Source organism: Scyliorhinus torazame, chromosome 13 (genome assembly GCF_047496885.1).
Source record: "Scyliorhinus torazame isolate Kashiwa2021f chromosome 13, sScyTor2.1, whole genome shotgun sequence".
NCBI classification, from domain to species: Eukaryota; Metazoa; Chordata; class Chondrichthyes; order Carcharhiniformes; family Scyliorhinidae; genus Scyliorhinus; species Scyliorhinus torazame.
In genome coordinates, this window is record NC_092719.1 from 59,030,359 (window position 1) to 59,052,018 (window position 21,660).

Genomic DNA, 21,660 nt, shown 5'->3' on the forward strand with positions numbered 1-21,660 from the left:
TGACTCCATGTGGGTTAATGTACTTCTGAGAGGGTGCAAGAAATTTCAATGCACAGAGTTATTTCTTTCGCCTCTTCTGAGCTTTAGCTGACAATTTACTTCTCAAATTTAGTCTGGTCATTAATGTTATTCTCTGTTCCCCATCATACATTGGAGTATAAGAGTCGGGACATTATGTTGCAATCATATAGGGCTTTGATGATGCCACACATGGGGGACTGTGTGCAGTTTTGGTCTCATTACTTGAAGAAGGGTATACTTGTCTTGGAAGGGATGTCATGAAAGCTCACTAGATTCCTGGGGTGACGGGTTGAGTCAAATTGGTCTACATCCTCTGGAGTTTAAAATAGTGTGGAGTACTCACAGTGAATGTATAACATTCTTAGAGGCTTTGACAGCCAGGCTTCCCTGATTGGCGAGGCTAGACTAGTGTTATATTCTCAGTATAAGAGCTGGGCCATTTAGAACAGGAATAAGAAGAAATGTCTTCATTCGGAGTATTGGAAATCATTCAGATTCTCTATCTCACATATTTGTGGATGGGCTCAGTCATAGATACAACTTGAATATATGAATCTATTCAAAACTAAGATCAAAAGAATTTTGGACATTAAGGGAATCAAGCGAACATGGGAATAAGATGAGAAAATGGAGACGAGATAGAAGAACAGCCATGAACCTCTTGAATAGTGAACCAGGAGTAAGACCCATATTGCTTTCCATTTCTCCTATACTGTGTTATTTATAAATAGAATATACTAATATTGTCGAATTGCTGGAATCTTTCGCTAACGAATAAAAGAAGTGGATAACTTTGTATCCCAACCAAGGTTCCAAGACTTCTGAAGTGATTTTAAGGAATGCCAAGTACTTCATGGAAAAATATTTTGTTACCTATTATAATTCACTGCCATTTAGGACTGACAAAGACCCTAGTGCGATGTTGACTACCTTGCTGTCTTCTTTCTGAATGTTTCATGGTTGCATTTACTGGTCATGTGACACCAAGTTCTGGATCATTATCCAGTCACAGAGATGGCTAAATCAAATTAAATTTTTCCAGATATATGGGGCGGGATTCTCCGATATCGGCGCGATGTCCGCCGACCGGCGCCAAAACCGGCGCAAATCAGTCCGGCATCGCGCCGCCCCAAAGGTGCGGAATCCTCCGCATCTTGACTGGCCGAGCCCTCACCTTGAGGGGCTAGGCCCACGCCGGACTGATTTCCGCCCCGCCAGCTGGCGGGAAAGGCCTTTGGTCCCCCGCAGCTGGCGCGGAAATGACATTGCCGGGCGGCGCATGCGCGGGAGCGTCAGCGGCCGCTCACGGCATCCCCGCGCATGCGCAGTGGAGGGAGTCTCTTCCGCTTCCGCCATGGTGGAGACCGTGGCGAAGGCGGAAGGAAAAGAGTGCCCCCACGGCACAGGCCCGCCCGTGGATCGGTGGGCCCCGATCGCGAGCCAGGCCACCGTGGGGGCCCCCTGGGGCCAGATCACCCCGCGCCCCCCCAGGACCCCGGAGCCCGCCCGTGCCGCCATGTCCCGCCGTCCCAAAGGTGGTTCAATTCACGCCGGCTGGGACTTCGGCCCATCCGGGCCAGAGAATCGTCAGGGGGGAGGGGGCCCGCCAACCGGCGCAGCGCGATTCCCGCCCCGCCGAAAATCCGGTGCCGGAGAATTCGGCAACCGGCGGAGGCGGGATTCACGCCAGCCCCCGGCGATTCTCCGACCCGGTGGGGGGTCGGAGAATCGCGCCCCATGATCCTCCTTTTTTTTCACTCATTTTTACAGGATGTGGGTATCACCGAATAGGCCATTATTCATGGCCCATCCCTAATTACCCTTAAGAAGGTGGTGACAACCTGCTTTCTTGAACTGCTGTTGTCCATGTGATTTTGGTACACCTACAATCATGTTTGGGGGGATTTCCGGGGTTTTGACCCAGCCACAGTGAAGGAATGTCAATATATTCCCAAGTCAAGATGGTGAGTGACTTGGAGAGGAACGTCCAGGTGGTGATAATTCTATGTCTGCTGCCCTTGTCCTTTTAATTGATAGAGGTTGTGGGGTTGGAAGGTGCTGCGAAGGAGACTTGATGAGTTTCTGTAATGCATCTTGTAAATGGCACACACTGCTGTCATTGTTCGTCGGAGTGAGTGAATGTTTGTGGCAGTGATGCCAATCAAGTAAGTTGCTTTACCCAGTATAGTGTCAAGCTTTTTGAGTCTTGTTAGAGCTGCATTCATCCAGTCAAGTGGAAAGTATTCCACCGCTCTCCTGGCTTATGCATGGCAGACAGCCTTTTGGGAGTCAGGAGCTGAGCTACGCGCCACAGGATTCCTGGCCTCTGACCTGCTCTTGTAGCCACAGTATTTATGTGGTTAGTGCAGTTCAGTTCTGGTCAATGGTAACCCCCAGAATGTTGATAATGGGGATTCAGCGATGGTAGTGCATTCAATGTCAAAGAGTGATGGTTAGGTTCTCTCTTGTTGGAAATGGTTATTCCCAGGCACTTGTGTGGCACAAATGTTAATTTCCATTTGTCAGCCCAAGCCTGGATTTTGCACAAGCCATCCTCCATTTGGGCATGGACTATGTATTAACTTGTGCGATAGATGTGGATATTTAAGTGATTGTTTCAATACAGTTTCAGCACAATGTTTCTCTATTTGCATCACTCAGGTACCTAATTGACTGGTAACTCTTGCTCGATTACAATTTCCATGTGACTAATTGTCTGCTTTCAGAAATGATGAAGAGTCAAAAGCATATGAAAGAGAGAATATTTTAACTCAAAACAACATTTACCCTCCATCGTGCATCCAGTGTGACTGAGAGTCTTGTGTGTTTGTCCCAAATCACAGTGACCCCATTAGAAAATGTGAGGATCAGAGAGAGCCCAACAGTGTGGAGTAAATAGGAATCTTCTGTGCATCTTGCTCTCTGACTTGTATCTTTTGAAACAGTTACTTTGCCATCTTCCAAATTTAGTTCTTTATCCTATAAAAGACAAATGGATTTGAAAACAGGGTGCTTTATAATGTGCGCAAGTATTAATGGTACCAAATGAAATATGTATTTTGAAAACTCTTGCTAAATTGGCAATCTAAATACCTAATAATTTTAAATTTGAAAATATACCTGAAATAAAATTTTAATATTTCTGGAACATGTCACTCCATCTTCACAGCAGGCAACATTTTCTATTAGCACTTGGAATGTACCATTCTTTCCCTTGCATTGGTCCTAAAAAGAAGGTAGCTTTAAATAAAATTGTCCAACCAAGTATATTTAGCACAATTGTAAATGGTTCAAACACTTCAACAATTAGTATTACTGCATTGTATAGCAGTACAGAGAACGGTACGCAATACAATTTCAACAACAATCCGTTGCTATATTTTAGTACACACAGAAATCAAACTAATTGTCACTCTGCCAGTTTTTAAAGTGCAGAGCTCCGATTTAGGAGGCGCAATTTGCAGTGCTCACTCACTGTAGAGATGCCACTGAAGTCCACTTAAAATAGATGTAAGGCTCCTTATATATGCTAATCTGGAACTGAAAGCTGTTAAAAAGTATTTACCTGGATGTAGATCCAGGAAAAGCAGATATGCCCTTCACAGCTCCATAGTCTCCCAAACTCATCTCAGCTAGTGTCTCAGACAGCCAAATGCCCTCCCACTCCCCTCAACTATTTACTGATCCGTTTGTAATAACATTTTTTATTTTTGTGTCTGTACCATGTCATTATTCAGGTTTCAGGAATGAATCTTCAGAAATATATAATATCCTAGGTGGCACGGTGGCGCAGTGGTTAGCACTGCTGCCTCATGGAACCGAGGACCCGGGTTCGATCCCGGCCCTGGGTCACTGCCCGTGTGGAGTTTTCACATTCTTCACCTGTCTGCGTGGGTCTCACTCCCACAACCCAAAGATGTGCAGGGTAAATGGATTGGCCACGTTAAATTGCCTCGTCATTAGAAATTTTAAAAAAAATGTAATATCTGTTTAAGATCTTAACTTATCCTCAACCAAAATCAATGCAAAGACGTAACTCGTTTCCTACTCATAGCAGGTCAGGTATTTAGCCACAGTAACTTACCTGAACAAATATATATTCACAGTTACCCTCATAGGTGTATCTTCTCTCATCAAAAGTTGTGTAATGACCTTCACCATAAACCTGGCAGGTTTTTGAACATTGTTTCTGAGTACAATTCCAGGTTCCACCCCGACAGGTGCTGCAGTGTAAAGTGCAGAGACATTAGGTTCTTTAATGTTAAGGTGCTTTTAAAACGTGTGAAATTGATCAATGTTGACCTGCATTGAATCTCACCATTTGTTGCAATCATTTTTGATTACTTTTCCTTCTGTATGACTCTCTCCTTCAAATAAACAGGGGCATTTTTCACTCAACACACAGTTTCCTTTTTCATCTTCAGCTTTACCTTCAGGACAGAAGCAGCCAGGAACACATTGATCTGGCTGTTACAAAGGAGACATTCTTCAGTCACTCCCCTAAAATTGTTTAACATTGATGCTAAATGGCATGGAAAAAATCTAAACTTAGGCTTATCAGTGTTACCATGCTCAGGTAGTAAACGTAAAGGTGCCATAGTCCCAGATGGCCATAAGCTTCTTTACCCTTTGACATAAAATGAAAATCGCTAATTGTCACAAGTAGGCTTCAAAATGAAGTTACTGTGAAAAGCCCCTAGTCGCCACATTCCAGCGCCTGTTCAGGAAGGCTGGTACGGGGATTGAACCGTGCTGCTGGCCTGCCTTGGTCTGCTATTTAGCCCAGTGTGCTAAACCAACCTCTTTGGTTTACATGGAGCACTGACTGGTGGTGCTTTCACCTGAGGATCACCACACCTCACGCGAGGGGCAAGGTTGAGAAGGCAGGACCTTCGTGAATGACCTCAGCTGGTACAGGAATTGAACATGCGCTGCTGGCCTCGCTCTGCATCACAAATTAGCTGTCCAGCCAACTGAGCTTCTATGTTGTATGCAAGTAAGCATATTTTTTACAACCTTGTACCATTGGATGTCACTTACACATGGTAAATTCAAGCTGTTGCATTTCTTTCCACAGTAATTCCGATTTAAGTTTCCACCTCCCGAACAATTAAAATATTCCTTTTCCCCAACGCATTCTAATGGGCAAAAAAGATGCAGAAAGTTGCTTCGTACAGTTTCTAATTCATGCTTCTAGTACTGAGAGCTTTAAAAGATAACAATAATTTACCTGGGCTTTGGGTAGTGGAAACCTTTTGGGGGCACGCAATGAATCCACCTACACAAAAGCTGAAGAGAGGAAAGATAAGGGTCTCCTTTCATATGTTTAATGATACAACATCAGTACCCTGTGACAAGTATACTTACCAGTCACCTACACTCTCTCCCGATTCAAGATACATGCCATTGTGGTAACATGAGCAGTCGTCTCGATCAACACATAAGCCATTTTTATCCATGTACTTTCCCTGAGGACAGCCACATCCATAAACTGCAACATCGTTAACACTACAGGTGAAGTCAGTTCTTCCCAGTAATTTGCAGCTCCGCCCGCAGGCTCTCATGTCATTGGCAAAAACCTGGTTCTTTTCACAAGTTCTATCTAGAAACAGAAACCACTAGTATCAGATTACAGTTGAATACTGATGAAAGCAAGAGTTAATACAGGAGCATTCTCCACATTGCACAGCCAGAAGTGTCGAGTCGATGATCCATTTCAGCTTCCTCCTGAGGTCCCCACATTCACAATCAATAGCCAATTTGATAATTTCTCATGATATGGAAAAATGACTGAGCACATAGTATACAAGTTGGCACTGCCAAAGCACACTTCCCAGGCTTGTCCCACTCCCCCAGAGGCTATAATTCCCTGGTGTCATTGGTGGGTTCCTCTCAACTTATTCCATTTATATATAGCTGTAAACCTCACCGATGTGAGTATGAATATTCAGTGAGGGGGGGACCATGTGGCTGGGAAGCCCTCGAATGACGTTGAAATGTTTTGAAATATATTGAAATGAGGTTATTACCCTTTCTGGGAGGGAGCCTCGTTACATCATTGGCGAAGGGTGGGGAAAATCAGGAAATGAGATCTGGCTGGCAAGAATCTCGCTTCCCGACTTTCATGGGATTTTAGGATCGTGTTGCCATTTACAGTGACGGCAAACGTGTTCAAAATCACTCACGATGAATGCGCAGTGTTCAGTTTAATCTGAAATTCCTCAGACAATGAAGCAGTCTGTGTCTTCAAGGACACCATTTAGGTTGAGCGGATAAGGGGCAAAAATATTTACTTCATCCAATTGACCAGCAATGACCATCTCCAACAAGAGTGTCTAACCTCACCTCCTGACTTTCGATGGCATTATCATCATTGACTGCTCTCCCATCAACATCCAGAACATCACCTTTGACCTCAAACCTAACTGGGGTCAGCCATGTGAAAACTGTGGCTGCAAAAACAGGTCAGAGGCTGGGAATTCTGTGGCGTGTTACATCTCCTGATTCCCCAAAGCCTGCCCACCTTCTGCAAGGAACAAGTCAGAAGCATGGTGAAATATTCACATGCCTGGATAGGCACAGCTAAAACATTATAGAAACATATGAATTAGGAGCAGCAGTAGACCACTCAACTATTTGAATCTGTTCCACCATTCAGTAAGGTCATGGATGATCTGATTTTAACATCAACTCTAGATTCCTACCTACACTCATGCCAGGATGAACAAACAGGCCAGCTTGATCTGCACCCCGTCCAACACCTTAAAAGTCACCCCCGCCACCATTAGCACATAGTGACAGCAGTGTGTACTATCTCCAAGATGCATTGAAGTAACGTATCAAGGCTCCATTGACAGTGTCTTCCGAACATGCAACCTTTCCTGCCTAGCTATACAAGTGGAGCAGGTGCTTGAGAACACCAAGTTCCCTTCCAAGACGTACACCATCCTGGCATGAAAATAAATCATCATTCATCCATTGCCTGAAACTCCTTATTGAGCAGCGCCGAGGGAGAGCCTCACTATAGGGTCTACAGGGGTTCAAGAAGGTGCTTACAATCACCTTTTCAAGAATACTAATGTGAACCTGTGGAAGGGCTTTAATTTCTAGGTGAGGTCAGGGAACTCACTCCCCCATTAATTAAGCTGTCTACTAATTTGGTATGTGAAGATCTCAAAGCCATTTGAGTCCATCATGGATGAATTTCTTAGCAAATTGGAATGCATTTTCACCAAAACAGAAATAAAATTTGCAGCTATAGAGCTCAGCATCAATCTAGAACAGTATGGACGTGGTCTCTGTGCATCAATAAAATTATATTCATTTGTAACTTTTATAAATTGTTTTCAAGCAACTGATTCTGCCGACAGAAACTGGTGCAAAATTCTATGAAAGATAAATATCTCAACTTACTGCAAACTCTTCCAGCCCAGTTGCTCAGGATGATACCTCTTTCTGCACATGCATGAACATAGGCCCCGAGTGCTGCACAGATGCAGCGATCAACATTCTGACAGGTGCAGATGGATTGCTTACACATCTTTAAAAGCAAGTACAATTAAAATGATAATGTTTTTTTTTCTTTGATAAGTTGATGTATATTTGCAAATCTCTAAAGTTAACTGAATTGCGGAATATCGGAACATAGGAGGATCCAAATAATTTTAAAAAGCATATGGGGTCAAATTCCACTATAGGCCAACCGAATGTTAGCGAGCACTGGTCGTCTGTCCATTCTGCCACGTGAGAAGGTCCCCATGGTTCTGAGGACCTGGCCTCAGCTACATGTTCCAGGAGGTTGCTGGGTGCCAAACAGGCGGCCTGAAGCAACTTACCAATTTGCGACTTTATATCAAGCTGTGATGACTGCTGCAAGATGTACTGTGGGGGCATCATGTTCGCAGAAGGTAGGATGCCAAGGCAATAGCAGCCCAGATTATTTTTTGCAAGAATTTGAGCTGACCAGGGGCCCACAGAAGTAGTACAAATCAGTGCCGATCTCCACCAGTCCTGACTTAATACATTAATCGGGATCCTATTAATGCCATGAGAATCAAATTTGTTACAAGGAGCCTTTTGCTTTAAACATATGGGTAGTCCTGGCAATAGGCTCTTCTGTTTTATATCGGTTATTTTAGAGAGTTTTGATCACTTCCATTCTATTCTTCCTCACAATACAACCTGGTTCAATGGGTCAACAGGTGACATTTGTTTTTTGTATCAGTATAATTCCATTTACCATAAAATTCCAAATAACATTGTCAAGCGACGAACAAAACATGTGTGATTAAATTGCATTAGATTTATAATAATAATGAATAATTTATTTTAACTTCCTTGCACACTTTGAAATTTTATAACTACTGCAGCTTTGGTGGTTTAAAAAACTAATCTTTGAAATGGAGCCCCTAATTTTTAGCTCAGTATCTGTCCTTATAGATTCCTCTATATGAGTTACCTTAATATCTGAGCTATTGTTTCTGCATCAAAGCAGGAGTAGTACTAGTTCAATGTTTTTTCCCACTTCTCTTGCACAATTCCTTAATTTATTTAATCGCATCCTCATTCAATTGTAAGTGTATATATCCATTTTCTATATTTGTAATCAAATATTCTATTAACTCTGACTAATATCCTAATAATCATCTCAAGAAGCCTTTTTGTCATTTTTATTACGAAATGATTTCATAACGGACCTAGTCATTGATCAATACTACATTAATGCACTGAAGGAATATTCTCTTTTATACAAATGCTATTTTTGTTTTTATACATTTCACGGCTTGTGAGCTATCAAAGAATTATCGGGCCATATTATATTTTGCTTAATCCATGTCCCTATTAGGCGTTCCACACTTAATCCGCATAGTGGAACAGTGGTTAGCATTGCTGCCTCACAGCACCAGGGACCCAGGTTCAATTCTGGCCTCGGGTAACTGTGTGGAATTTGCACATTCTTCCCATGTCTGCATGGGTTTTCTCCAGGTGATCCAGTCTCCTCCCACATTCCAAAGATCTGCATGTTAGGTGGATTGACATGATAAATTGCCCCTTTAGTGTCCAGGGAAGTGCAGGTCCGGTTATGGGGTTACAGGGATAGGGCGGGTGAACGAGCGAGTGGACATGGGTAGAGTGCTCATTTGAAGGGTCGGTGCAGACTTGATGGGCCGAATGGCCTCCTTCTGCACTGTAGGGCTTCTATGACTCTATGTTAAATATAGGCTGTGCAGCTTTACTTGACTTTGATTCTGAAAAATTTTCACTTGCACATTTTAGCAAAATAGTTCCACTTACCTCATAATATTTGTCGTAATCTACTGCAGAATGGCATTTAGCAAAAACGCCATTGTAGTTTATCAGCTCGGAGCAATGTTTTTTTGCATAGATATCTGTAACAAAGATGAGGAAGTGATTGCTTATACATGAGCAAGGAATACATTGAATTCAGATAATGTCATCAACTTAATGTAATACAAATATAGCGATAATAAATCATGCCTCAGTCAACAACATTTGAGGAGATCAGCTGACATCTTGAGTTATGGTTTGGAAATTCCACTGTTAACTATAAATGCAACCCAAAGCATGCTTTCTTCGTGCAATTGGAACAGTTGTGGGTGTTTTGGAATGGATTGCTTTCAAATATTTGTTTTTTGAGAAAACAATTTTAATGAAAAATGAATGAAAATGAAATGAAAATCACTTATTGTCACAAGTAGGCTTCAATGAAATTACTGTGAAAAGCCCCTAGTCGCCACATTCCAGCGCCTGTTCGGGGAGGCTGGTACAGGAATTGAACCGTGCTGCTGGCCTGCCTTGGTCTGCTTTCAAAGCCAGCGATTTAGCCCAGTGTGCTAAACCAGCCCCTGGATTGTAATCGTACAATATAAACTTGTCAGTCAGAAAATAAATAAAAATTCAGCCATTCGGCTTCAGTGCACAATTGGTGGGGAAAATGTCTGAACGCCTGCTGAGCAAAAGCTGTCAATGCTGTTAATCACAAGAAAGGAGAAAACTTAGGCACTGCTCCTCACCTATGCCAGTACATCTGTTGCCTGGAACAATATGTGCTGTGAACTGTCTGCCTGCCTATATCCTCTGTGCTGCCAATGCTTGCTACAATGCAATAATTAAAACCTTGAATGCTTGTTACATCGCGAGGTCTCTGACTGCTGTGATAATACATCTCCTCTTTAGTAAAGCTCACAGGCTAGGTCAGACATGAAGTAATTCAACAAAGCATTTTGTAAATGTGCCATTTTGTCCCGTTCTTCATGTGTTTTTCTAAAATGCTTGATTTCATGGTTCAGAATGCTTTGAACACTACCATGATCATAAACCATAAAGTACTGATCAGTCAGTCACTTACATTCTGGGTACAAGAGACAATTTGTCCAGTTTCTCTTAGAAATTGAAGCTACTTCCCTAATCATCATGAGTATTAGGTAGGTTTGACTCACTGCAATGGATATCAAGCACGGTGGGTGGGGTCGTTAAGCCCTCCCCGTTGGAGGGATCAGAAGTGTCATAATATCCACTCATGTATATAATGAGATGCAGACAGGCAATGGTTGACACATAGGATGACCAGTAAGCATACAACACAGCACAGCCAATCACCAGACAAGACACTACCACTATAAAGCCAGAGGGCACTAGGTTTCCCGCTCTCCTGGGACCCAGCTACTGAGACAGTCAGAGTCCATGAGCTAGCAAGCACAAACACCATGCGGTAGCTAGTAAGTCTGGTCAGGCTACTACAAGGTCACTGGTCAGATCAGTATAGTGTCGACCCACAGCTGACTATGTACAGCAGTTCATCTAGTTGAATAAAAAAGTGTTGGATCTTCTCCTGTGATCGACGTCTGTTTCTAACTTCCCTGTATCGAGTGCAGTCCACATCGAACCAACCTGCCTAACACATCAAGAAGGTCCCGCCAAAGACAACCCCCAAGGTGGGTTCCCCGACAGTGGGATGAGCTAGCCATGCAAGATGCAGCAGACATCGGCGGGACCGGAATATCCTGCCGGCAGCCAATGGCGGGCTCCCTCCATTGCTGGAAAACACCTACCGGGGGGAGGGGGGTCCCACCTCTTACGTGCAACTGGATCTGTTGGATGCACCTTTGTATTGTCCTTGTAGTCTTCCAGGTACCTTAAACATGGGAATTCCTATTGAGGAATGCATTGGTACCAGTTATTGCACAAGGGGAGGGAGAGTAGGAAATTCACACAAAGCCTTATGAGGACCTTGGTTGCAGAAATAGCTCGAAAGCTACTGGATCATTTATTTACTGTACCCTTGAGGTCAATTACTATTCACAACTCTTTTCCCTAGCAACCTTCTTCACATGGGTGTCATTTGGAACAAAAGGCCTTGTGTGCAAACAGTCCCGGTATTTTTTAAATAAACACCCTCTCCTGTTAAATGTGGGGATTCCATTTTCAATAAGCATCAAATGACTTGGTAGGGAGTCATTAACCATAAGCTTTTATGTTATGCCTCACGGCATCTTTCTCCAATGGCTATTCCGTCACTTTTATCACCATCGCTGGCCAAACATATTTCTGCTACAATAGGAAAAATCAGCTTAGTCGAAATTAAATACACCTTAGCCTTAATCCGATTGAATAGGAAAACTGATTCAATGGGCAACTTAAATTTCCACCTTCACTCTGACCTGTAATCAAACTGTTGAAACTGAGTAGTGGTGTATTCCAATAGGTGTATTCAAATACATTGTTAATTAATTGCAGTAAAGCATCCCAAGGACCAATTAACAACAAATGGAAATTCATTACTATTAATCCAGAGTGCATGCCACATGCACCAATTTTTTGAACTTTTTCTCTGACAAAGGGCTAGCTGACAATATTCAGGAGGAACTTGCATGTAAACAAAAATTAACAAGGCAATTTCAACATCCGGTGACGGGGATGTGCTGAGCAGGCATACATCAGGTGGCTCTCCTCCTATGAACTCGAAAATAGGCTCTTTAACGCAAAATAACCCGCTAATACAGGGAAAAAAGTATCCCCACACCTCAACCAACACCAACGCAAACAGAGATACTGAGCAACAGCAACTCGATAGGCCGAAAGGAGACAAGAAATGGGAAAAACCAGGAGAAGCAAGTGACTGAGCCGGCAGATGCACGAGGCGATGAAACTCGGGCCTCGCCAGAGCGAGAAGGACCGACCCGCCGCACGAGGAGCCCTCCCTCACCAGAGAGTTGTTGGAAAATATTTCTCTCAAGGGAACTGAGAGAACACAGAGAGGAGACAAAAAACGGCATACAGGTGGAGGTCAGGGTGGTGACTGCGGTAGCTCTGGTGACTATGCAGGTGGCCCTGGGCAAGGTGAACAGGCAACTGGAAGCCCAGGAGAGCACCATAAAGGATCTAGTAAAGGCCCCAACAGATCAGAATGATCAGATCGCCACTCTGGATAAAGAATAACAAGGTTGGTCGCGACACAAGGGAGTCTGAGGCGGAAGGTAGAGGATCAGGCGAACCGCTCAAGGCTGCAAAGCCTGCGGATAGTGGGTCTGCCAGAAGGGATCGAAGGCAGGTACCCCATGGAGTATGTGGCCCAAATGCTGGGCAATCTTGTGGGAACGGATAGCCTCCCCAAACCACCACAAATAAACAGAGCCCACCAGTTGCTCCGTCCAAAACCCAAGGCTGGAAGACAACCGAGGGCTATAATCGCTAAAATGCATCGATATCAATACCTGCGCTGGACGAAATAGATGAAAAACTGTAACTGGGAAGGTCACCTGATCAGGATATATCAGGACATGGGGGCTGACCTGGCCAAGCCCAGGCAGAGTTCAACAGGGAGGAAGCAGCTCTGTACAAGTGGCTGTATCCGGCCAAACTCTGAGTCAGATTCCAAGGCAGGAAGCACTTTTTCATGGCCCCTGCGGACGCGGACGTATTCCTCCCAGAGAACGAGCAGGAGAAATGGCAGCAGGGACAGCAGTGAAAAGAGCAACCAAAGAGACTTTATTTATTTACTAATTTAATGAAATGTCTCGAAGGACACTTTGTGCGGGACTGCATTGCCTTGTTCTGAGGATGGGGAGATGCAACAGAGGAAGGAAAGAGCAAGGGCAGCAGAGCGCAGGAAAAGGTGAGGAAAACGGCTGGTAGGGAGAATAGACAGCGGCAATGGGGGAATGCATAACCGACCCTGGGAGGGGGCCAGCACACTAGCAGGAAAGCTAGCACCAGGAAGAATAAGCGTGAAAGGGGCAATTCCCTCAAGGGAGAGAGAGGACCTGGCAAAGGGGGGATGGGTACACGTCAGCATCAAGGGGAAGAAACACGGAGAAGGGAATGGGGCGGGAGAGACAACAGCAAAAATAGTAAGGGCATTAGGCTGGCTGCAGCAGGGCCACACGTGATGACTTGGAACACAAAGGCACCGCAAGCAGCCACTTTGGAGGGTCCCTGAACAAAGGGAAACCCCGGAGTGCAGGGGCTCACCCACATGGCATACACACAGTTGCCGGCCATGTTGGGTGTCCCCTGGACAAAGGGAAGCCCCGGAGCGCAGGGGCCCAACCTCAAGGGGGAGAACGGTGACTGTGGCCATTTTGGACGGCTCCCTAACAAAGGGAAACACCGGAGTGCAGAGACGCGTCCGCCAGGTAAGATTGGCTGATCCCGCAGAAGGGGGGGGGGGGGCGGGAACCGATCAGAATAGTCACCTGGAACGTCAACGGTCCAGTGAAAAGATCCAGGGTATTCGCCCACTGAAAAGTATGAAAAAGACACACCTGAGGGAGAAGGACTGACTGTGGGAAGACCTGGGTGGGACAGACCTACCATTCCTGCTATGGGACAAGGACCAGGAGCTAGCCTTACTGTTAGACAAGAGGAAGATATTTACTGCGACGAGGACGGTTATAGACCCAGGGTGGCAGTATGTCATGATCAGCGGTGTCCTGAACAGGGCACTGGTAATCCTGGTGAACTCCAACTGGGATGACACGGAATTTATAAAGAAGACCACGGCGGAAATCACTGATGCTGACATGCACCGGTTAATCATGGGGACGGGGGGACTTTAATTGTGTGCAGAACCCACGGATAGACAGGTCAAGCCGCAAAATGGGGAAGACCTCCAACAAGGTGAAAAAATGTGATTTATTCATGGAACAGATGGGGACAGTGGACCTCTGGCAGTTCACCCACCCAGGGGAGAAGGAGATCTTCTTTTTCTCCCAAGTACACAATGTATATACATGGATTGACTGATTTGTAGTGGGGAAATCACTGCTTCCAGGGTTAGTAAGGACGAAATATTCCACGATTGTAATCTCTGACCACGCTCCACATTACATGGATGTGAGGTTGGAGAAGGGCAATGACCCCTATGGAGGTTGGACATGGTCCTCCTGGCCGATTAGGCATTTTGCGAGAAAATATCACAGGCCATAGACGAGTACATTACTGATAACCAGAATGGGGGCATCTCACCCTCCAAGTTCATGGAGGCGCTGAAGATGGTGATCAAGGGTGAAATCTTTGCTTACAATGCACGTAGAGAGAGGGAAGAGAGGGCAGCTAGGCAACAGCTAGTCGACTCCATACTGGAGGTCGACGGTAATACTCCAAGGTTCCAACCCTAGAGCTCCTAGCAGAGAGGAAAAAGGTACAAAAGAACTTTGATCTGCTCTCCATGAGGAAAGCAGTGCACCAACTCCGACATGCACAGAGGACCCTGTACGAGCATGGAGACAAAGCCAGCCGCCTCCTGGCTTACCAGCTGAGAAAGCAGACAGCCACGAGGGAAATAGTTCAGATTAGAGATAACAAAGGTAGGTGGCATGTGGCGCAGTGCTGCCTCATGGCAATGAGGTCCCAGGTTCGATCCCGGCTCTGGGTCATTGTCCATGTGGAGTTCGCACATTCTCCCCATGTCTGCGTGGATCTCACCCCCACAACCCAAAGATGTGCAGGGTAGGTGGATTGGTCACGCTAAATTGCCCCTTAATTGGAAAAAATTAATTGGGTACTCTAAATTTATTTGAAAAAAGAGATAACAAAGATAAACTAGTAGCAGAGCCAAATAAGATCAATGAGTCATTCAAGACCTTCTACCAGGGGCTGTACACCTCCGACCCCCCCCCCCCCCCCCCCCCCCCCGCAAAGGGGAACTTGGGGATGTTCCTCGATGGAATGAGCATGCCAGTTGTGGGGGAAGACAGAAAACGGGGACTGGAAGCACCACCATAACTGGGAGAAGTCACAGGGAGTATTAACTACATGCAGGCGGGGAAGGCACCGAGACCAGATGGTTTCCCGGCGGACCTCTACAAAATATTCACGGTGGCACTGGCCCCGCACTTGCGGAGATGTACATGGACTCACTAGCGAGGGGCAACTTGCAACCTATGCTAGCATAAGCCTCAATCTTCCAGATACCCAAGAGAGACAAAGACACAACAGATTACTGTCCTACAGACCCATTTGGCTGCTAAACATAGACGTGAAACTATTGGCCAGGATCCTTGCCAGGCGACTGGAGGACTGCGTACCAGAGGTGGTAGCAGAGGACCATCTTGTCAAAGGTATGATGTGGAGGTATGTCGTACCCACGATCACTGTTGTCAAAGGTACACAACGAATACTGAACATCAGGCACCTGTTGAACATGATAATGACCCCATTTAGGGACAGAACACCAGAGATGATCATCTCCCTGGATGTAGAAAAGGAAGACAAACTTAACCTGAGCAAAACTGAGATCTTCCCGTTGAACTCGCAAAGGGGAGGGGCAAAGCTGGAGGAGCTGCCATTTAAACAAGCCTATCACAAATTCTGCTACCTGGGGATCCAAATCGCCATGACTGGACAAGGATTCACAAATGGAACCTGACCAGCCTGGTGGAGGAAATAATACAGGACCTGCAGAGGAGGGACTCATTCCCACTCTCCCTGGCAGGGAGAGTGCAGACGATCAAGATGAGCATACTGCCCAGGTTCCTCTTCCTGTTCAGATCCATCACGATCTACATCCCAAAGGCCTTCTTCAACTCATTAGAAAAATTGATCCCCAAAAAGGTGCTGCTGCAGAGAAAGAGAATCATGGGGGGGCCTAGCTGTCCCAAACCTGCAGTATTACCACTGGGCTGCAGCTGTGGAAAGGGTAAGTTGGTGGATGAAAGAGCCAGAAGGCGTATGGGTGCGAATGGAGGAGGGCTCCTGCATGGGGACCTCCCTTCGGGCACTGGCCTTGGCGACGCTCCCATCCTCAATGAGCCCAGTGTTGATTGCAACACTCTGGTCGTAGAACCAACTTTGGATTAACTTAAATGTCCAATAAAGCCCCATCTGCAACAACCACAGGTTCAAGCCAGCCATAATGGGCGCCACCTTCAAAAGGTGGAGACACGACAGGTGGGACGTTGATAGTTACGGGGTTTCTACACAGATAACAGACTGACAGAACTTGAGGAACTAACAGCGAGGTTCTAGCTGACAGATGGTATTGAGCTACGAGACATGCAGGTCAAGAACTTCCACATAGGGAACAAGAACGTACCCACGACCACTGCAACAATCGCTGTTAGAGGACCTATTGGATGTGGACATACGAGGGAGAGGGAACTGAGGCGACCTGCATGGGTGACTAATAGGTAGGGTAGGCACACCACTGGACAAAGACCTCAGGTTTGAAATAGGGTGAAGACTCTGGAGCGAAGCACTGTACACAATCAATTTCACTTCCACATGTGCACGGCTAAGCCTAATGCAGCTGCAAGTGGTGCACAGAGCACACTTAACCAGAACCCGAATGAGTAGGTCTTCCCGGAGGTGGAGGATAAACCACATGTTCTGGTCTTGCCGCAGACTTGTCAGGTTCTAGACAGTTTTCTTTGAGGCAATGTTCAAGGTGGTGGGATGAGAGTGGAGTCGTGCCCGAGAGTGACAGTCTTTGAGGTATCAGAACAGCCAGATCTCTTCATGGGGAGGAGGGCCAGTGCCCTCGCTTTTGCCTCCCTAATTGCCCGCTGGAGGATCCTGCTTGGTTGGTGATCAGCAGCACCACCCAAAGCTGCAGATATGGCTGGCCGACCTATCGGAATTCCTCCAGATGGAAAAAATTAAATTTGCCATCTGGGGGTAGGAAGAAGCCTTCCACAAAACATGGGTGCCATTCACCCAGTTGTTCCAAGGCCCGCTTGTAGCCAACAGCCAATAAGCCAGAGGAAGGGAAAGGGATGCCACAGAACAACAACAGATGCAAACAAAAGTGGGGGGGAAGGGGAGGAGGGGGGTGAATAAAGAGGCGTGGTGTTAAACCATGCCCAGAAAGCGACACAATACATGGCGTCACGCCAACTAAACAGAAACAGGGCACAAAAACTGATGAGGGAAGAAGAGCAGAAGGGAAGGGGGGTCAGGAAGAAAAGGGGGAGAGGGAGGCAGGGGACCCAGCTAGAAAGGAACGCCTTCTGGAGAAAGTAAAACAAGAAGCCGTAGCTATTGTAAATAACGAAAGTAAACTGATGTAAATAATTAAACGTGACCGATGTGTATATATTTCTCTTTTTTCTTCTTTTGTTCTTGATGTGTGGTCACGCTGGCCTTTATTTTGTACAATATGAAAAATCGTTAATAAAAACATTTAAGAAAAAACAAGGCAATTTCAACACAAATCTGCAATGTTCCTATCTCAGTGGAAAATGCTTGCCAGAATTTGACTCTGTAGATCAAACACTGTGTGCCAGCAGAATGATCCAAAACAGATGGAAGGACACTTACAAAACAAAATGAAGACAATTCTATTGTGGCTGAAACGGAGCATTACCTTTTTCTGAACTAACACAAGTGGGATCTACTGTTTCAGGAGGTTTGCAGCTTGGATTGAGTTGCCATGATTGAGCAAAATTGACAACTGATTGTTCCACCACGTTCTGTGAAGAAGTGAAGTCATCAGCAGCATTGTCATTGAAGGTTCCACATAAGCCTGGAAATTAAACAATTACATGACATCACAAAAATGTAATGATCTGATTTGGTTGAGCAGTTGTTTTAACAGTCACATCGTCAATAGTTCATTCCAGGGGACGGTGGGGGAAAGGATAGAAACAGCTGGGATAGACAACAGGGGTGGGGCCTGGATTTTCCAGCACTACAGCAGGGCTGGTGAGGCATTGAAATCTCTGTTGACATCAGCAGGACTGGAAGATCCCATAAAGGGTTGGAAAGTTTGGACCATAGAAACTGATTGTTAACATAATACTGACTTATCAATGCACAACATCAGGGACGGGATTCTCCGTCCTGCCAGTCCCCTTTGCTGGCACGTCCGTTCGCAGCGCTGGCCAATAGGGTTTCCCATTGTGGTCAGCCCACAGGAATCCCGCCACAGGAAATGCAGGGGCATGGATGCGCTGCCGACGTGCAGAAGATTCCGCTGACAGAGAATCCTGCAGCAGCTCCTTTGGCCTTTGGCAAGTTTTAATGTTACACTCCTGGACTTCCAGGACAGTCTGCTGTTGATATCCAGCCTGGTAATACCAAAGTGGGACTCCAGGCTGACAACAAAGCTAGCCTCAAATCTAAACCACCCCGAAGCCTGGTTCTCTGAAAGATTCATGTCATTGCCTGTAGAGCGTACCAGGCTCGGTATTCTAACCACATCTTGGTGCGTCATCAGCAACTTTGAAGAAATACAGTGGCCAACATTTTCTGACCATTCCCAGAGTGGGATCTTCCAGTCCTGCCAATGGTGAACCCCCCCCCCCAACCCCCCACCCCCCTCCACCCCCCACCACACCCCAAACCCCACCCCACCGGGTAGAAACAAAAAAAAACATTGACACTGGAGGGAGCAGAGAATCCCGCCATTGGCCAATGACGTGCTGCCTCTGTCGCTACAAAACATGCCACGTGGAAAACCAGCAACTTCTGCTTTCACCTCGCTGAACCTGCTTGAACTTCAACTCGTCAGTGAAGGAACCCCCAATGAATCTGATGTTCCAGACTCCAACATTCACACAAATTAATATCTATGGGTGGGATATTCCAGCCCAGTCCACCACCAGGGATGTCCTATCTGGCCACAAGCCAATGGGCAATAGGCAGTTACTGTAACCCCTGTGGTGGGCCCCACAATAATGGACCGGATAATCCTGGCATATATATTGGATGTTTTTGTTTGAAGTCATTCCTCGTTGTAATAGCCTATTGTTTCCTATTTCCTTCTTGTGTTCCTATGTGTGTGCAGTACTTTTTGTTTTATAAATTTAGAGTACCCAATTATTTTTTTACCCCCAATTAAGGGGGCAATTTAGCATGGCCAATCCACCTAACCTGCACATATTTGGGTTGTGGGGGTGAAACCCATGCAGGCTTGGGGAGAATGTCATGTGAGAGTACCTTTAAAAAATGGGTGTTTCTCAATGGGTGTGTATATAAATAGCTGTAGTGAGAGTACCTTTAAGAACTGTGTGTTTACTACTGCAGTGATGTCAGAGAGTGGGTGGAGCTGGGCTGTCTGTCAGCTTTTTACTTTCATTTTAGACAGTTTGCTGCAGGGTGTGTTTTAGTTTTGCTTTCAGTGTTGGAGCTGAAGCCAGACAGAGCAGGTGTTCTGTTGATCTCTCTGCCATGAAAAGACTATCTCTTGATCATTTGGTGAATTCAGAATTATAAATGTTCTCAGTAGTGAATGTAAACCTAATGTGCTTCTGTTAAAAGGTGATTCTTTTGTCTTCTGGATGTTGTTTGGGAATTTATTAAGGATTACTTAGTGTTGTATTCTTTGGGGGTTGTATTTGAATTGATGGTTGCTAAGATGTTCACTGTATGTTTTAAAAAGGTTAACTTGAGTTCATAAAATAAACATTGTTTTGCTTTAAAAAAATACTTTTCCATTTCTGCTGTACCACACCTGTAGAGTGGGCCGTGTGCTCCCCATACCACAATCTATTAAAAGTTGTGGGTCAGGTGAACTCCATGGGGAAGTCCACACTTTGGGGTTCTCTAAACCCTGGCCCATAACAAGAATGTGCAAACTCCATACAGACAGTGACCCAGGGCTGGGATTCGAACCCGGGTCTTCAACGCCGTAATCCCAGTTGTAACCGCTGCGCCACATGCCGCCCTTATGTGTGTGCAGTTCTGATGACCATGCCCAGGATATGAGTATATGAATAAACAATGCTTCTGATTGAACTGTAAAAAATTTTGCTGCAAGTCATTTTAAAATTGACTTCACAAACAGAGGATGTGATCTTCCCAAAAGGGAATAAAATCCCCTAGCGAGTACATTTGGCCACTTGTTTCCCGGCAGTCGCAGTGCTGAGAAACACTTGGTTATTCAATGCTACTCGTGTTGAATAATAATCTTATTGTCACAAGTGGGCTTACATTAATACTGCAAGGAAGTTACTGTGAAAAGCCCCTAGTCGCCACATTCAGACGCCTGTTTGGGTAAACAGGGAGAATTCAGAATGTCCAATTCACCCAACAGTACATCTTTCGGGACTTGTGGGAGGAAACCGGAGCACCCGGAGGAAACCCACGCAGACACGGGGAGAAATGAGCAGACTCCGCACAGACACTGACCCAAGCCGGGAATCGAACCTGGGACCCTAGCACTGTGAAACAACAGTGCAAACTACTGTGTACCGTGCCGCCCCTGAAGGGGAGCTCCACTTGCCGGAACTGCCCGTTGTAGCTAGAGATCAGGTCACCATTTTTAATTAATGCCTTCACACTTTCCTCCTAGATCTGAGTGACTGCTTAAAAATCCCCCATAATTGGGCACCCAAAACCTCCTCGCCCCCAAACCTCCAACCCCCACCCCCACCCCCAACAAACACACACCACACCCTCAAAGGTCCATTTCCAATTATTTAGCAATACCTTTAACAGTTCCTTTTTTGTTTTCTTCCAATGAAATGTACAGCTGCATAGTGGGAGATATTTGCACTTGCATTTTTAGCCCAAACGACGTTGCAAATTGGATGAACTGTGAAGACTGTTCAAATATGATTACTCCACCTGTGGAATTTAAAAAAAAGGTTACAATTAAGTTTGAACAATTTTAGCTTTCTGTTTAAGAGGAGGAATAAATTTTCTTCAATTTTGATTTTACCCATGTCATGAGGAAGTTTAATTTGCTCTCCATCAGAGTAAATGTCACCATTGTTGCTGAATTCGTAGGTGACCTATAATGAAAAAAATGTCAATTTTTCTGGTATAATTTAAATAAATAAAGAAGCGGTAAAAAATAATCAAAAATACTTACCCTACTGTGAAAATATACAACACGTCGTAAACAGATCTGTTGAACTGCACTTTGACATACGCGCATCTCAATTTGTATTACCCAGAATTGTCCCTATGGGGTTTAAAAAATAGAATTTTAAAATATTGAAACTAAAATCCTGCCAACAAGGATTGATAGCATGGATACCGTCTATCACAACTGTAGCAAAAAAATCTCACGTACTGAAACTGCAATGTAATTGCAATCGCCTCTCAAATTATACTGTTTCCCATCAAAAGTTGAAATGTGTGTTCCTTCTTCTACTTTGCACCTTCTGGTACAGTTACGGTGACCGCACTCCCATAGTCCACTCTTACAAACACTAAGACAGAAGAGGCAAATGT

General features: G+C 45.2%; 1 protein-coding gene across 5 annotated transcripts in view; it reads right to left on the reverse strand.

The window, feature by feature from the left end:
- The window catches only part of LOC140388049 (uncharacterized), a 110,949-nt gene that overhangs the window by 55,904 nt on the left and 33,385 nt on the right, over nucleotides 1-21,660 (reverse strand). For all 5 annotated transcript variants that reach the window (XM_072471643.1, XM_072471640.1, XM_072471642.1 and 2 more), the window contains exons 11-24: nucleotides 21,500-21,638; nucleotides 21,296-21,388; nucleotides 21,143-21,215; nucleotides 20,911-21,048; nucleotides 17,846-18,004; nucleotides 9,316-9,410; nucleotides 7,435-7,561; nucleotides 5,389-5,623; nucleotides 5,252-5,310; nucleotides 5,062-5,159; nucleotides 4,340-4,488; nucleotides 4,106-4,244; nucleotides 3,142-3,246; nucleotides 2,809-3,000 (exon numbers count right to left, since the gene is read on the reverse strand). In XM_072471643.1, the coding sequence (XP_072327744.1) occupies nucleotides 2,809-3,000; nucleotides 3,142-3,246; nucleotides 4,106-4,244; nucleotides 4,340-4,488; nucleotides 5,062-5,159; nucleotides 5,252-5,310; nucleotides 5,389-5,623; nucleotides 7,435-7,561; nucleotides 9,316-9,410; nucleotides 17,846-18,004; nucleotides 20,911-21,048; nucleotides 21,143-21,215; nucleotides 21,296-21,388; nucleotides 21,500-21,638 (1,801 nt within the window). The remainder of the gene's footprint in view (nucleotides 1-2,808; nucleotides 3,001-3,141; nucleotides 3,247-4,105; nucleotides 4,245-4,339; nucleotides 4,489-5,061; nucleotides 5,160-5,251; nucleotides 5,311-5,388; nucleotides 5,624-7,434; nucleotides 7,562-9,315; nucleotides 9,411-17,845; nucleotides 18,005-20,910; nucleotides 21,049-21,142; nucleotides 21,216-21,295; nucleotides 21,389-21,499; nucleotides 21,639-21,660) is intronic.